General features: G+C 35.2%; 1 protein-coding gene across 1 annotated transcript in view; it reads left to right on the top strand.

Moving 5' to 3' along the window:
• Window positions 1-16,319, top strand: part of SOS2 (SOS Ras/Rho guanine nucleotide exchange factor 2) — a 96,962-nt gene that overhangs the window by 40,098 nt on the left and 40,545 nt on the right. The window contains exons 6-8 of the mRNA XM_037054251.1: window positions 1,132-1,275; window positions 3,900-4,010; window positions 9,064-9,162. Of these exons, the coding sequence (XP_036910146.1) occupies window positions 1,132-1,275; window positions 3,900-4,010; window positions 9,064-9,162 (354 nt within the window). The remainder of the gene's footprint in view (window positions 1-1,131; window positions 1,276-3,899; window positions 4,011-9,063; window positions 9,163-16,319) is intronic.

Here is a 16,319-nt window from a genome sequence, read left to right as displayed (position 1 = left end):
ATTGAAAATGGGCAGAGGACTTGAACTTTTTCCCAAGAAGACATACAGATGGCCAACAGGTACATGAAAAGATGCTCAACTTCTCTACCTGTAAAAGAAATGCAAATCAAAACCACAATGGAATAGCACCTCACACCTGCCAGAATGACTCTGATCAATAACACAAGAAATAAATGTTGGAGAGTTTGTAGAGAAAAAGGAACCCTTATACACTACTGGTGTGAGTGTAAATTGGTAGTTACTATGGAAAATTAAGAACAGAGTTACCATATGATCCAGCAATCCCTCCTCTGGGTATCTACCCCCAAAATTTGAAACGTTTATTTGTAAGGGTATTTGTACCCACTACGGTATTCATCACAGCATTATTCATGGTAGCCAGGGCATTGAAACAACTGAAGCATCCTTTGATAGATGATTGGATGAGGAAGATATACATATATGCAATGGGATATTATTACTCAGCCCTGAAAAAATGAAATCTTCCTATTTGCAACAACGTGAATGGACTTAGAAGGTATTGTGCTAAGCGAAATAAGACAGACAGAGAAAGACATATATGATTTCACTTATATGTGGAATTCTAAAACACAAACAAAATGAAACAAACAAACATAGATACAAAGAACAAATTGATAATCACCAGATGGGAGGGGGTTAGGGATGAGTGAAAAAGGTGAAAGGGATTAAGAAGCACTTATTGCCAGTTATAAAAATACTCATGGGGCTGTAAAGTACAGCATAAGGAATATAGTCAGTAATATAATAACTGTGCGCGGTGTCAGATGGGTGCTAGACTTACTGGAGTACGTACTCCCTAAGGTATATAAATGTCTAGACATGGGGTTGTATACCTGAAACTAAATAATAATTTATGTCAACCATAATTGAAAAATAAATTTTAAAAAAGCTATTGAGAGTCTATATTTTCTAATACATTTATTGCATATAATCCAAAAAGCTTTTAATTTCACTTATTTGTGGTTGACTTTATTATGTTTTGGGATATATTATATATCTTGGAATGTATTAATATGTGATTGGGTGAATATACACTCTTAATACTTATATGACTTTAGTAACTTTTAAACAAAATTCTGAACCTCACATCTTAACCTTTTTGTTTTTCAGGACATTGAAAAGATTTTCAGTAATATTTCAGATATACATGAGTTGACAGTAAAACTTCTAGGGTTGATTGAAGACACAGTTGAAATGACTGATGAAAGCAGTCCTCATCCCTTAGCTGGCAGCTGTTTTGAAGATTTGGCAGAAGTAAGTTCATGAAACCACTTTATTTTCATTTAAGTCTTAAAAGATATATTAAAAAATTTAGTAAGATATTCTTTGTGAAAATTAGGAGATCCTGCTGGCTGCTATAAAAAATACCAGTAGCATGCCCTGGCTGGTGTAGTTCAGTGGATTGAGCACAGGCCTGCGAACTAAGAGATCGCGGTTGGATTCCCAGTCAGGCACATGCCTGGGTTGCAGGCCAGTTCTCAACAGGGGACGCACGAGAGGCAGCCATACATTGATATTTCTCTCCCCCACCCTTCCCCTCTAAAGATAAATAAATAAAATCTTAAAAAAAATACCAATAGCAAAGTACAATTTCACTGTATTTATAATGACACTTGATAGTGTGTTTATGATAATAATCATAGCAAAAGTTAATAGAATAGTAAATTTTAAGCTTTTTTTTTAATGGCAAGTGCATTTAAAGTAAAAGAAATGATATTGACCATAGCTGTTTAGCTTCTGTGGATTTTAGTCTTAACTTCCAAAAATTGAAAAGGAAGTTTGTATTTCAATTTTGTTTCCAAAGTGAAAATCATTTTGTTGTTTTAAATGATTATAAAAATAATGTAACTCATTGTAAAAAATAATTACAAAGAGACAAATATAAATAAAATGAAAATCACTTCATTTGCAACACCCACAGATGTTATCCTTATAACACAACATTTTCTGCACACACATACAAACCTATGTGTACTTACAAAAATAGGATCTCACGCTTTTATTACCTGCTCTTTTTTTTCCAGTGAATATATCACAAACATTTTCCAGGTCAATAAATGTACTTCAACACAACTTTTAAAATCTGAAGAGCACCATGTTGTTATGGTGACACTGTAATATTTTAGCTGTATACTATCATTAAGCATGTATGTTGTTTGTATTTTTGTTATTGTCATACTACTGTAACAAACATATTCATAGTATGCCTTTGTAGTCTAATGATTATTTTAGGATATATTTCTAGGAGAAGAATTGTAGTACTGAAGAGTTGGTACATTTTTAGAATTTTAAAACATTTTCCCACATCTTCACTAACTCAGAGATTATGCCATTAATTTTTGCCAGTCTAGTGGTAAAGACACCCCAGTATCTCACTGTTCTTTAATTTTGCTTAAAAAAAAACCTGATGATGTTGAACTTCTTGTCATACTTACTGGCCATTTTTATTTCTTTTGAAAAACAGGATTTTAAAAGTCTTTCTTTAGAGTTCATATAAATTTCCTAATGTTATAACCTCTGGTAATATTTTTCTGAAAATACAGCTTACATTTGTTACATCTGTATTCTAGACAATGAAACTGATAGTATAGAAATAATCAGTTACTGATGTCTAACCAAAATATTCAGCTTTGGTTCTTATTAGTAAGTTTTTATATTATGATAACTTGACTCTTAAAGCTATCATAGTTCAAAAACAATGTATTTTCTAATTTTTGTTTTGTTTTTATTATAGCAAAATATATATAACAAACTTTGCCATTGTAACCCATTTTAAGTATACCACTATTTCCGAAACTTTTTCACCACCCCTGACAGAAATTCTACTCGTTAAACAATTCCTTATTCTTCCCTCCCTCCAATCATGAGTAACGTCTAATCTACTTTCTATCTCTATGAATTTGCTCATTCTACTGTAGATATTTGATGTAATTAGAATCACACAGTATTTGTTCTTCTGTGTCTGCTTATTAAACTTAGCATAAAGTTTTTGAGGTTCATGTTTTGTTTACCCAGTTATTTGGTGGACACTTGAATCTACCTTTCCGCTATTGTGAATAATGGTGCACTGAACATTGGCACACAAGTATCTGTTTGAGTTTCTGTTTTTGGTTCTTTGGGGTATATACCTCTGAGTGGAATTGCTGGGTCATATGGTAATTCTTTGTTTTGCTGTTTGAGAAAGTGCCAAAAATATTTTGCACAGGAGCGATACCATTTTACATTACCATATGCAGTGGATGAGGATTCCAGTTTCTCTACATTCTTGCCAATACTTGTTATTTCAGGAAAACGTAATGTATTGTTTAAGTACGAAAATGAAACAAGCCTCTTAGTTCTAACTAAATATTGCAGATATTGATTATTATCAAATAATAGGAAGTTAAATATAAAAATTGGACCAAGTATATACAGTTTCTGCTTTGTTACTTTACATTAGTTTTTGCTTTCTTGTTCTAATTTTTATCCAAAAGAGCAGTATCATAACAATAGTGTTTTTTCTTCCTTCATTTGAAAGTATCCTAAGTAATTGAGTAAACTTATTTCAACCTAGGTTGAAATTTCAAATCCCAGCCTTTTACTAATGAACACACTTTTCACTTGAGATAAATGTGCATAAGCATTTTAATAATTAAATGAAGTCAGTGACCTATTTTGAGATCAGTAGTTTCTTGTGATCAATAGCTCAAGGTTATTACTTACATTTTAAAATATTTTCCATTTACAGCCATAGTTGTTATTTGTTCCTGCAAAGTAGGTGACACAAAGTTCTGAAATCTAGTGAGGACTTGAATAAAAATTTGTTTTTACATAATCTGTGCCGTATTAGTAGAAAAGATGATCTTTTAAACTCAACATATTTTCTTTTTAAAAAATAGGAGCAAGCATTTGATCCTTATGAAACATTATCACAGGACATTCTTTCACCACAATTTAACGAATATTTCAGTAAGTTGATGGCCAGACCTGCAGTGGCTCAATACTTTCAGGTAAACTTAAATTGAATGTTGGTTTTTTTTAATAAGGCAACTAAAGAATTTGTTTATTATTTTATCTCTCAGATACTTGTGATTCTAGATTTCTTTTACAAAGCAACTGAGGAAAAATTTCACCAGTCTTTCAGAATCTGCTAATTCTAAGCCTATTTAGATTGAAAAAACTAATCTGTCCTTAATGTAGAAATCTTTTATAGAATGCCATTGCAAGTACTGATTGACCAGAGAAATCTGGCAAATTCTACATCTGGGATATAGAGATGAATATAGAGAGCTATTTCAGGTTCTTATTTTCAACAGGATAGAACTGAAATCATCCAGAGTAGAGAATATCCTCATGTATACTCATACTGATTTCTCTACCAGGCCTGTAATTTAAAGGAGATAAATATATTAATGGGAAGTGTACAAGTTAATTAGTTCATTAATGCAGTTATATAAAATAAAATAATAGAAAGAGACAAATAAAATTTATGGTTTTTATTTTTCAACACTAAATGAAGGTTATTTTAGTATTGATGACCCTTGACTATTTATTGCTATAGAATTTCTTGAGTTTAGACAAGCTCCTCTCCCTAGCATATGAATACTGTATGGTCAAATATTTATCATCCTAAAACTAGCAGTAAATCTTGTTATTTTCTTTTTTGTTTTTTTTCTATTTTTAGCCAATTGTCTTCATGTCACTTTTTACTATTCTTCATTAAACTGCTATCATTTGTGTCTTAATCAGGATATAACACTAAAAACTGTCCAAACAATGACCTTAACCACCAAATCCAGTGAATATTTTGATTTCATATTTATGTCTATAGTATTTGTTAGTTCCTTTCTTGTCATTTTGGCTCCCATGATACTTTCTCCTAATTTTCATCTTCTCTCATTTCTTCTCTGTCTCCTCAGTCTCCTTCTGCGATCATCCCCTGATTTTCTGTCCCTCTAATGCTCTCTTAGAATGACTTTATTTATACCCTTTGCTTTATCTACTGCCTGTGTGCTGGTGACTTCATATTTGTAGCTTTAGCCTTAACTCTCTTGAGCAGTGAATGTGTGTGTACACTTTTCATAGAACCAGCTGCCCTAATTCACTTAAGATATCCCACGGGCACTTCAAACGTATAAATGTTTGAAACTGAACTTACCCTCTATTCCCTGCCTTCTTTACTGTGAATTCCCATTATTGTCTTCTACTTTTATCAAAAGCTTGTCAACTGAGAATAAAAATTACATCTAATTCTCAAAATTTACTTCAACGAAGGAATAATTTTTACGTCAATCTTAAATGGAAATATAAACCATAAAGTAAAAGTCTGTTAAATAGGACAATTTGCCTATAAGATCTTTGTATACTCATTAAAAGCACTCACATTTCTTGTTTTGTTCTTTTATTAGTAATTCTTACTGTGGGACTTCAGTGTCTAGGGCCCAGTTATTTAAGCTGCTGCCCTGGATAGTCAGTGAAGTTGAAAGAGTTAGATAAAACCCCTTTTCAGGCCAAACTTACTTGTACTATATTAACTTTAAAAAGATGAAGTAATGTTTCATTTTAAAAATAATAAAAATTCTTTAGAAGTTATATAGCACACCTTAAGAATATGAACTTTAGCCCAAGTAATAGTTGTCAAGTATATTGAACAAATTACAATTTAATTTCAGTTAATAATATGTGAGAATTATGGGAGTGTTTACCTGTGAGGATATGTTTTAAAAACAGCATATCATATTCTTTCTTCATATTATATGTTGCTGTTGTTTATATTTAATTAAAGAGAAATACCAATTTAAATAAATCAACCTTAATGACATTTAAAATCAACATGAGTGACTTTCAAATTCCTCATAAATTTTAGTAAATCACTTATTTTACAGACTATTAGTTTTCAGAACTGGGATATGTGTAACCCTGGTTATACACAGAGATCTTTCAGGTGATATAAGGGCACAGATAACTTGAAGGGAATCAGTTTCTAGTCTGCCTGCCACCTTATTTCTATTCTCTTTTCTGATTTCTCTTACACATTACCTATCACCATATTGAATACTCATTATGCACTGATCCTAGGTATAAAAATTTTCACGGCACCAGCCAGAAAAAAAGTATCGCCCCTAAAATACAGTTCTAAATGAGGTTCCTAAACCCAATTCCAATGTAGAGGGGTGCTTCACTTCCACCAACAAATAAATCTCAGATACCAACAAGAATTCAGCTCAGTTCTGACATGATTTACTGGAGATAGGGTCAGATTCCACAGGTTTAGGGTTCAATCCTACAATACTGTGTCCTCTAGCTCCCCACTTCCTCACCCCTGTATACATGCACAACACACACACTTCAGATGCCAGCAGCAAACCCAGGATCTTACCTTATCTGACCAACTGGCTATCTGGGAGATTCCAGCGACTCCTTCCTTGGACTCAATATGCTAAAATGGCGCACAGAACTCAGAGAAACATTTTACTTACTAGATTACTGATTTATTATAAAAGGATATTAAAGGAAAAGGGTATTTGGGGGCATGAGTCAGCAGCCAGATGAATAGATACATAGGTTGAGGTCCTGAACAAAAGAACTTGTTTTCATGGGACTTGGGGCCTTGGTATGGTGGCACATGGAAGTGTTCTGGTTCCCCAATGTGGAAGCTTTCTAGAAAGACCAGTTAGTTCTGGGTTTTTATGAGGGCTTCATTAAGTGTTTTACATGGACTGTCACTGGCCACTGGGTATTGAACGTGAATCTCTAGGCCCTATCTCTCCCCTGAGGTCAGGCCAGGTGGTGGAGCTGAAATTTCCAAACCTCTTATCACAGGGTTAGTTCTCCTGTCAACCAGCCCCCTGGTCTAAAAGTTACCTTTAACATGACAAAAGGCACCTTTTTTTCACTACCTGAACTTAGAAAATTTCTAGGGTTTCAGGGAGCTTTGAGCCTGGAACTGTACGTAAAGACCAAGTATCTTATAAATCACAATATCACAAGTTCATTGAGTGTAAAGCAAAGAGCTCCAAGAGAAATCTTGTACTGTTAAAAACTCTTGGAAGTTGAAATGGCTTGTCATATCTAACTAAGAATTAAATGAGATGGTTGTAATAGCGCAAATATTAACTTTTTAAGAAGTACTTCACCAATCATTGGACAGGCGGGTAAAGGAGAGGGAGACTTGTAAAGTTAAAGTTCTTATACCTGGATGGACGTTGGGTTCTTCCAGATGCTTCTTGTACTTAAGACTGTGGCATTAACATGAATATTTGAATGTAAGAAATGTATATTTTGCAGAGATAAAGTATAATCTGTTTGACAGTGAAGATTGGCCTTGTCAATTAAGTTATATGCAGACATTTTTCATAAATTAGCTAAATCTGAAACTTATATAATCATTGTTTAGTGAAATATGTTTAAATTATATCTGCAATATACATGTAACATCCTGTTACTGAACACAAAAGGGGGTTCAGCTGCCTCCTGTCACAAAAAGAAAGCTCTAGAGCACCCAGTGGGCTGGTGAGAAAGGAAGGGTTTTTATTCAGATGCTGAGCCATCTGGGAGAATGGGGATTTAAGTCTCGAAAATCATCTCCTCCACAAAACCCACATAAAACCTAGCCACCCTCAGCAAGACCAAAACAAAAGCCAGTGCCCAGAGTTCTTGCTCTATTTTAAAGTACCATCCTTTGGAACCCAAGGTGACAGCTAAGCAGTCATCCAGGTAGCTTAACTTGTCCTCAGCTGCTGTCTGTCTTCAGGTTCCCTCCTGGCAGCTGCATGTGGAGCCAGCATGGCCATCACCATGCAGCTACTAGGGCCATGAGGTCTTGTGCTCCTGGGCCAGAGAGCTCATGAATACACCAACAAATGCTTTAACAGGTCAGGGGAGGGGACTCCTTCCTGGAGCCCACGAAGAGGACAGGCCAGTGTACCATCCAAGTGCAGGTTCTAAGCCGTGAACAAGAAGCAAGAGAGAGTTTCTTTGTTTCCCTGAATTTATACAAGCTTTGTTTGTGTGATGGATCAGGTGCTTCTTGAAATGACCAATCAACTTCCCAAATTTCTGTGAACTTTGGAGGGGTCTGCCTCCCAACCAGTCCCTTCATTTCCAAGGCTAGACTAACAGGTTTTTTGGTCTAGTACCTCCCCCTGCCAATATCTTGACTTCTGTTGTGCATGTGCCTGCCTCCCCCTAGTCCCAGCACAATCTAGTACCAGAGGGAATAAGAGGGCTTTTTCCTCTACCCAATTATCTTGCTAGCCTTGCACATGCTCATTGTAAGAACCTCTCCCTGCCATCATCTTTGTGGTCAACTCTGTCAGTTCTGCGCCTGCCATGCTCTAGTCCCCACTTGCAGTGAGTTACCCATACTTGAGGCCCACCAGCAGAACAGGTAACTCTAGAAATTCAACATGGTCTCCCAGGCAGCACTGAATGTGACCACAGTGGAAGGGACAGAGCACCGGCCAGGAGCAGGACCTCTGCAACAGGGGTGGAACATCTGCAAAGCACATGCTTGATTACCTGGGTAATGCAGCCTCATGCTTAGAAGCAAAACGCAATGTTGTTGCCATGACCCCAGGAAGTTTGTGAAGGCATTGACTGACTGCACAGCATGCTCTCAGTGCTCAAACATCCAACTTCTGTCCCCAAGGGGTATGGCTCAGTGCACAAGCAATTGCCAGGTTCTATTCCCATGGCCTAGCTCTGTCTTGCCCGGTGGCTTCTCCCACTTTTGAAATGGTGACATAAAAATGTGTGAGAAAGTTCATAGCTTTTCAAAATTCCTGTAGAGTATGTGGAACTTAAAATCTTTGAAGAACAGCTGACTATTGTGAAAGTTATTTTTGCAATATAAGAGGTGCAGAAATGTATGTATTCAATCACTTTAAAGAGTAAAAAGAAAAAAAACTTGATTGACAGCACTTTGATTTTAATATAGAACATGTTTGCCATTATAGTTTTAATAAATCTCTATCTGCTATTTTCGAAAGCTATTTCTTTGCAACACTGCTGTTATATATCCTTGATATCAGAGATATAATATTATACCATTTTGCTTTGCAGTCCATTGCTGATGGTTTTAGAGAGGCAGTTCGTTACGTCCTTCCACGCCTTATGCTGGTACCAGTGTATCACTGTTGGCACTATTTTGAATTGTTAAAGGTAAGATGAAAGCTTTCCAAACCAAAAGCATTGCATTTATGAGGCTTAAGGTATAGTTTTTGGTGTGATCATATTATTGTAAAATACTTTTTATTTATAAAAATAAAGTGTCTTAAATGTCTACCTTCTTTCCACAGACTGTGGAGAAAAGCTTGTATTTGTTACTTATCTTCATATTATTTCCAAATGGCAGATAGAAACAGGAAACTATCTTTATCTGCCATTTTATAATATAGAACCTCAAAGTATTTAACATTATTTAAATATTTACTTTCTAAAATTAATTTTTGGAGGCACACAGGAATAGTGGTTTAACTTTTAAGTAAGTAATAAGATATATAACATTTTTCTAAATTTCTATCTTGCCTTATTAAGGAAAACACTTTTAAAATTGACATATATTTTCCATGCAGAATAGTATTCTTCCTTTCTTAGCTAGGACTCAAACAACAGTTAAAAAAATATGGTAAAACTTGAACTCTTTTCAGAGGTCAGTGAACATAAAAATGTATTGAATTCTTTAAGGTTCTAATAAACAGTATAAACTTTATGATGATAATAAAAGTATGTAATAAAATGTAATATCACTTCCGGTCAAGATGGCAGCGTAGGTAAACATGGCTCACCACCTCACTCAACCACAACAAAATTACAAGTAAACTGTAGAACAACCATCATTCAGAAGCATCAGAAGTTGAGCTGAATGGAAGTCCTACAACTACAGAATTAAAGAAGAAACCACATAGAGACTGGTAGGAGGGGTAGAGACGTAGAATAAGTTGGTCCCATACCCACATGAGGTGGATAAAAATCAAGAGGGTTATCTCAGCAGTAAGGAGTCCCAGCCCCAACCAGGCCTCCCAGCTCAGGGTTCAAGTGCCAGAAAGATAAGTCCCATAACTTATGGCTACAAAAACTAGAGGGCACTGAGGCTGTGGAAGACAGAATTGCTGGACTCCTGGGCAGATCCTCTTAAAGAGCCCAAGCACAGACTTACTCAAACTCACTCCCTCTGAGCTCCAGCATGGGGACTGCAGATTGAAAGGCATCAGAGACATACAGAGAGGAAATGAATTGTCAGGCATCAGGGCAAGAGCTGAGAGTAAGCTTTATTCCAGACAGACAAGCTAGAAGAGGTCATTGTTCCTTTTCCGATCCCACTCCCAACAGAGACACAAGGTGGGTGCCATATCTGAGACTCTATCAAACTGGCTCACACTGTTTGCCCCACCCTGGTGATTCCCTGAGGCCCTACCTCACCCAACTTTCAGGCCTACGCAAGCTGTTTCCGGTGGCTCTTCCATATGAATGGAATGTCTTGGCCTATGCTTCACATTTTCCTAATTTCTCTGAAGCAAGCAGCATTTGGCTTCAGCAAGCCCCATCTCTCTTCTAAGTGGCCCTGGGCCTGGTACTAGCAGCAGATGGCTTTGGTTCACAGCTTGGCCTCTCGCGAACACCTCTAAGCCCAGCACTAGTAGCTAATGCTGTGTGACCCCAGACAGAACACAGGCTGACCTTTGACATGACAACAGCAATCAAGGTTTAACTGTAAGAGAAATATATACATAGCTCACACAGTGGACACACCTCAAGTACCCAGCTGAGGTAATAAAGGAGGCTATGGACCCTATGGGACACCTACTATACCTACTTCATTAAGCCACTCTATCAAGCCTAGGAGACACAGTAGCTCTACCAAATACATAAAAACAAACACAGTAAGGCTGCCAAAATGAGACAAAGAAACATGACCTAAATGAGAGAACAAAGCAAAACTCCAGAAAAAGAACTAAACAAAGTGGAGATAAGCAATCTATCAGATGCAGTGTTCAAAACACTGGTTTATAAGGATACTCAAGGAACTTAGTGAGAACCTCAACAATATAAAAAGATCCAGTCAGAAATGAAGGATATGCTAATTGAAATAAAGAACAATTTATAGGGAAGTAACAGTAGAGTAGATGAAGCTGAGAATCAAATCAGTGGTTTGGAACATAAAGAATCAAAAAAACACCCAAGGAGAACAGCAAGGGGAAAAAAGGAATCCAAAAATAATGAGGATAGTGTAAGGAACCTCTGGGACAACTTCAGGTATACCAACATTCACATTGCAGGGGTGCCAGAAGAAGAGAAAGAGCAAGAAATTGGAAATCTATTTGAAAAAAATAGTGAAAGAGAACTTTTCCTGATTTGACGAAGGAAATAACACATACAGGTCCAGGAAGCACAGAGAGTCCCAAACAAGATGGATACGAAGAGGCCCGCATCAAGACACAATCATAATTAAAGTGCCAAAGGTTAAAGATAAAGAGAGAATCTTTAAAAGCAGCGAAAGAGAAGCAGTTGGTTGCCTACAAGGGGATTCCCATAAGACTGTCAGCTGATTTCTCAAATGCTACAGGCAAGAAAAGTCTGGCAAGAAATATTCAAAGTATTGAAAACAAGGACCTATGCTCAAGATTACTCTATTTTGCAAAGCTATCATTTAGAATTAAAGGACAGATAAAGAACTTCCCAGACAAGAAAAAGCTAAAGGAGTTCATCATCAGCAAACCAGTATAACAGGAAATTTTAAATGGTCTTCTTTAAGAAGAGAATAAAGAATATGAACAATAAAATTCCAATAAATATATATCTTTCAACAATTGAATCTAAAAGACAAAATAAACTAGTGGAACAGAAACAGAATCATAGAGAGAAAGTTTTGATGGTTACTGGATGAGAAGGGGCCTGGGGTGATGGGTGAAGGAGTGTGGTGATTAAGAAGTACAAATAGGTAATTACAGAATAGCTATGGGGTTGGAATGTACAGTGTAGGGAATAGAGTAGTCAAAGAATATGCAGGATCTATGAACAAGGACAATGGTGTGAGGGTTACCTGAGGGAATAGGGGGGTTGGATTCAAGGAAGCAAAGAAAGGAAAATTGGGACAGCTGTAATAGCATAAACAATAAGGTGTAGTTAAAAAGTGTAATACAAATATGAATGTGTTACATAATAAATAAATATAATATTTTTCCACTTGAGGTTTCATATACATGTTCCCTTAATATTTGAGATCCCAGATAGGTATATGAAGAGATGAAGATTTTCTGAGGACTCTCTATTCCCATTTCTCTACATCATAGCTACTGATCTTCACTGATTCCAGCTAACATCTAAGGATTTTTGCCTCCTTTCAGATCGTTTCCCTTTTCAATAGTACAATTATTTCAACATATTTTGCTCAGTAAAATTTTTTTCTTTAACGATTTTATTGCTCTTTTATAAGCAAGGCGTCTTTTTGCTTGAGCATTTTATACTCTCCTTGAGTGTAGCTGGTTGCTGGCTCAGAAAATCTGTTCAGACTTTCTTTAACTCATTAGTAATAATATTAAAATAAAAGCCAGAATAACTCTATATGTTGTAGGTGTCCTAGGCAAGGTACTTATTTTATGATTTCTAATGAATGCCTACCTCAAGAATTCTTTTTTATGACATCTTAGAACCCATAATGTGTGGTATTGGAGCTCACTAGCTTTTGTGCACAAATAGATAAGCAACTTGATTATGTACGTTTCCATGGAGACTAATGGATCCATAAAAAACTTAGAAGAAGGATTGCAGGCTTCCTATGAATAATACATTGGTAGCTCCAGATGTATATTTGGATTCCTAAAAATTTTTAGGTAATGTTCATGTTTAATTGGATGTCCTATCTATAGTGTTATAGTTGCCAATATTTTCCAACATTTAAAAATCCTGGTTTGATTCTATAATTAAAGATTTTTATTTTTCCCCATCTGGATGTTTAGTTCTTAAAATCCACGTGCTTTTGCCTTGGCCAGGAGGTTTAGTTGGCTGGAGGGTTATCCAGTACACCAAAAGGTTGTGGGTTCAATCCCCGGTCAGGGCAACTGATGGATGTTTCTCTCTCATATCAGTGTTTCTCTCTCTCTCTCTCCCTGCCCCTCATTCCTCACTCTCTAGCGTAAATAGAAACATATCCTTAGGTGAGGATAACAAACTCCCCAAGGTCTGCATCTAAAACCAAGTTACCAATTATGGCCTGACTCCTCCTGAGGCCATAGCTACTTTTATCACCAGTTAATCACTGGATTCCAAGTAGTCTGAGCCATTGTGATTGGGACTAGTAGTTGGTCAGTTAATTGAAATAAAGTAAAGAATCATAAAATTGACTCATATATTTTATTTTAATAAAAACACACACAAGCCCCTACAAATGAAAATTTATATGTATTTATATGCTAATCTGTTGATTTAAGGTAAAATCTTTTCTTTGAATATGAATCTTTGTGATTTAAGTCACAAAAATTTTTTTCTGTGATTTCTATTTTCCTTTTCCTCTAGATGATACATGAACTTGACAGTACTTGTAAAGCAATCTTAGAGCAGAAACCTAGGATTTTATTATTCTTTCAAATCTTTTTTTTTTTTCAAATCTTTTACACTTATTGTTCCTATACCTTTTTAGAGAGACTTGCCTTTAAAATTATTTGATTGTTTCTACATATATATCATTTTAATACTTGTATTGCTTTGACTTATAGAATGTGTTATTAAATTACATTATTAGAACATAAGCACAACTGCCATAAACATTTGGGAACACATGCTGCGGATTCTTGGTAAGCACGTGACTTAATTAGTAGGATCCAGAGGGCTTAGATAGTTTAGAAGATGGCCCGTTTATTGATATTTAGAGCACTTATTGTCCTGTGGGAGTCACCCTGTATGTCGTACAGTGGAAATGATCCAGAGTAAGAAATACATGTAACATTATGACTGTACGTACATACACACACACACAAAACAAAGTTTCATGCAGTGTACTCTGATATAGTCTCTTCTGTTTCTTTTTTAAAATTATTGTGATGCACTAATAGATAATAACATACAGTTTGAAAAACACAGATGGACTAATTCTAGACACAAGCTAAGTGGATTATCATGTGGGCAAATGAAAAATGATTTTTAATTTTTTTAATCTGTTCTGATTGTGATACTTACTACTTGCTTTTTAAAGCATTTTATTACTTTATTTTTAATTGTGGTAAAAATACAAAACATGAAATTTAACATCTTAATCATTTTAAGTATGGAGTTCAGTTAGTGCTAAGTGTGTAATTATGCAACCAATGTTGTCTTACACTTGGATTGCTTCTACTTTTTGTCTATTGTAAATAGTGCTACTGGGAATATGAGTACACAAATATTTCCTTGAGACTTTGCTTTCAGTTCTTTTGGACATATAACCAGAAGCGCAATTGCTGGATCATCTGATAATTGCATTTTTAATCATTTGGGGGGGAACTGTACTGCATTCCATAGCACTATGCCATTTACATCCCCACTAACAATGTACAGGGTGCCAGTTTCTCCACATCTCTGCCAGCACTTGCTATTCTCTGTATTTTTATTTTCTGGTAGTAGCCATCCTAATGGGTATGAGGTGATAGCTCATTATAGTTTTGATTTTCATTTCCCTAGTTGTTAGTGATGGTATCTTCTCATGTGCTTATTGGGTATTTGTGTATCTTCTTTGGAGAAATGTCTGTTCAAGTCCTTTGCCTATTTTTAATTTTGGTTATTTGTTTTTATTGTTGTGTTATAGTTCTTTATGTATTATGGATATTAATACCTTATTACATGTATCATTTGCAAGTATTTTGTCCTATCCTATAGATTGCCTTTTTGTGATAGTGTTCGGTATCAAGTACTCATCCAAAAGAAATTTCTTTTCATTTCATGTTACACTCACTTTGGGATGAAAACCATAAGAAAGAAGGCTGGACCAGTGTGACTTAAGACTTTCACATTCCCTTGGTAATAGTAAACACAATCCTGGAGCACTTTTTAATTTAAATATCTGCTTCAGTCACATACCAAGGGAGATTTATGTGTGGACATATTATTTAAATATTATTCAAGTTTTACTTCCCAGAATCAGAATTTATGATAAATAGAAAAATAACTATATAATGAAAAATGATAGGACATCATATATAGTTTGCCTGAAATTATTTTAGAGTACATTGTTGGATTGTAGCAATGCCTTAAAGTGTATTTCATAGATAAGATTTTTTTTTGTTCTTGTCAAATTTAATCCCCTTGGGGTTAATCATGAACTACTTCCATTTTCTATTTTTCCTTAAAGAAATTTTAGGGTTTTTTAAACATATATTTCAATTTTTCTGTGAGAGGAAAAAAGAAAAACTATTTTATTATTTATAGCTAACTTTATAATATCCTTCTTATATTGTAAGAAAAAATCTATGTTCATCCTTCTGTCATTAAGAACATAATCTACTCTCTCACTTCAGAATTGATTCATTCAAAGACAACATTCTTTTGCTCTCTAAATCTCTTGTCATTCCTTGGAAATTTAGTAGTGGAAAGAATAAAAATTCTCCTCTCACAAGAACTTAATCTTACTTTAGCTTAAAGCTTAACAGGAAGACCTAGTATTAATAACTTTAATAAGGTTCATTGGGAAAGATAAGCCAGTATTTCAAATATGAGACAGTTGCATTTTTAGGTAGTACTTTTTCACCATTTACTAAAAACATAGAAAAAAGTTATAAAAGTAGTATTGTGAGTTCTCTTCACCTAGATCTACCAGTTGTTGACAGGTAATATTTGCTTTGTCACCACCTTTGTGTTCCTGTGTGTGTGTGTATGTGAGTGTGTTCATAACATCAGCATCTTGAGGTAGTCTGTTAAAAGAAATGCTCTTACTCTTGAAAAGGTTATGAAGAATATCTTATAGCATAATATTTACTCTTTCAGTACCGACACATCACTCAAGGACATCTGAACAAAGATAATGCTGTTTTTATTTTAATTCTCACCCAAGGTTATATCCATAGATTTTTTTTTAAGAGAGAGATTAAGGCAGATGGAGAGAAAGAAACAGTGATGTGAGGGAGAAACACCGATTGGTTGCCTCCCTAATGTACCCCTATCAGAATCAAACCTGCAACCTATCTGTGTTTTCTGATGGGGAATCAAACCCAGAATTGTTTGGTGTACAGACAACACTCCAACCAACTGAGCCAACCAAGCAGGGCAAGAAAAGTAGTAAGTTTTTTTTTAGGATTTTATTTATTTATCTTTAGAGGGGAAGGGAAGGAGAGAAGGAGAGAAATATCAAT

The sequence above is a fragment of the Sturnira hondurensis genome, unplaced genomic scaffold (genome assembly GCF_014824575.4).
Source record: "Sturnira hondurensis isolate 20B ecotype Veracruz unplaced genomic scaffold, ASM1482457v3 Scaffold0008196, whole genome shotgun sequence".
Classification (NCBI taxonomy): domain Eukaryota; kingdom Metazoa; phylum Chordata; class Mammalia; order Chiroptera; family Phyllostomidae; genus Sturnira; species Sturnira hondurensis.
Note: the sequence above shows the minus strand (reverse complement) of the source record. Positions and strands in the feature narration are given on the sequence as shown.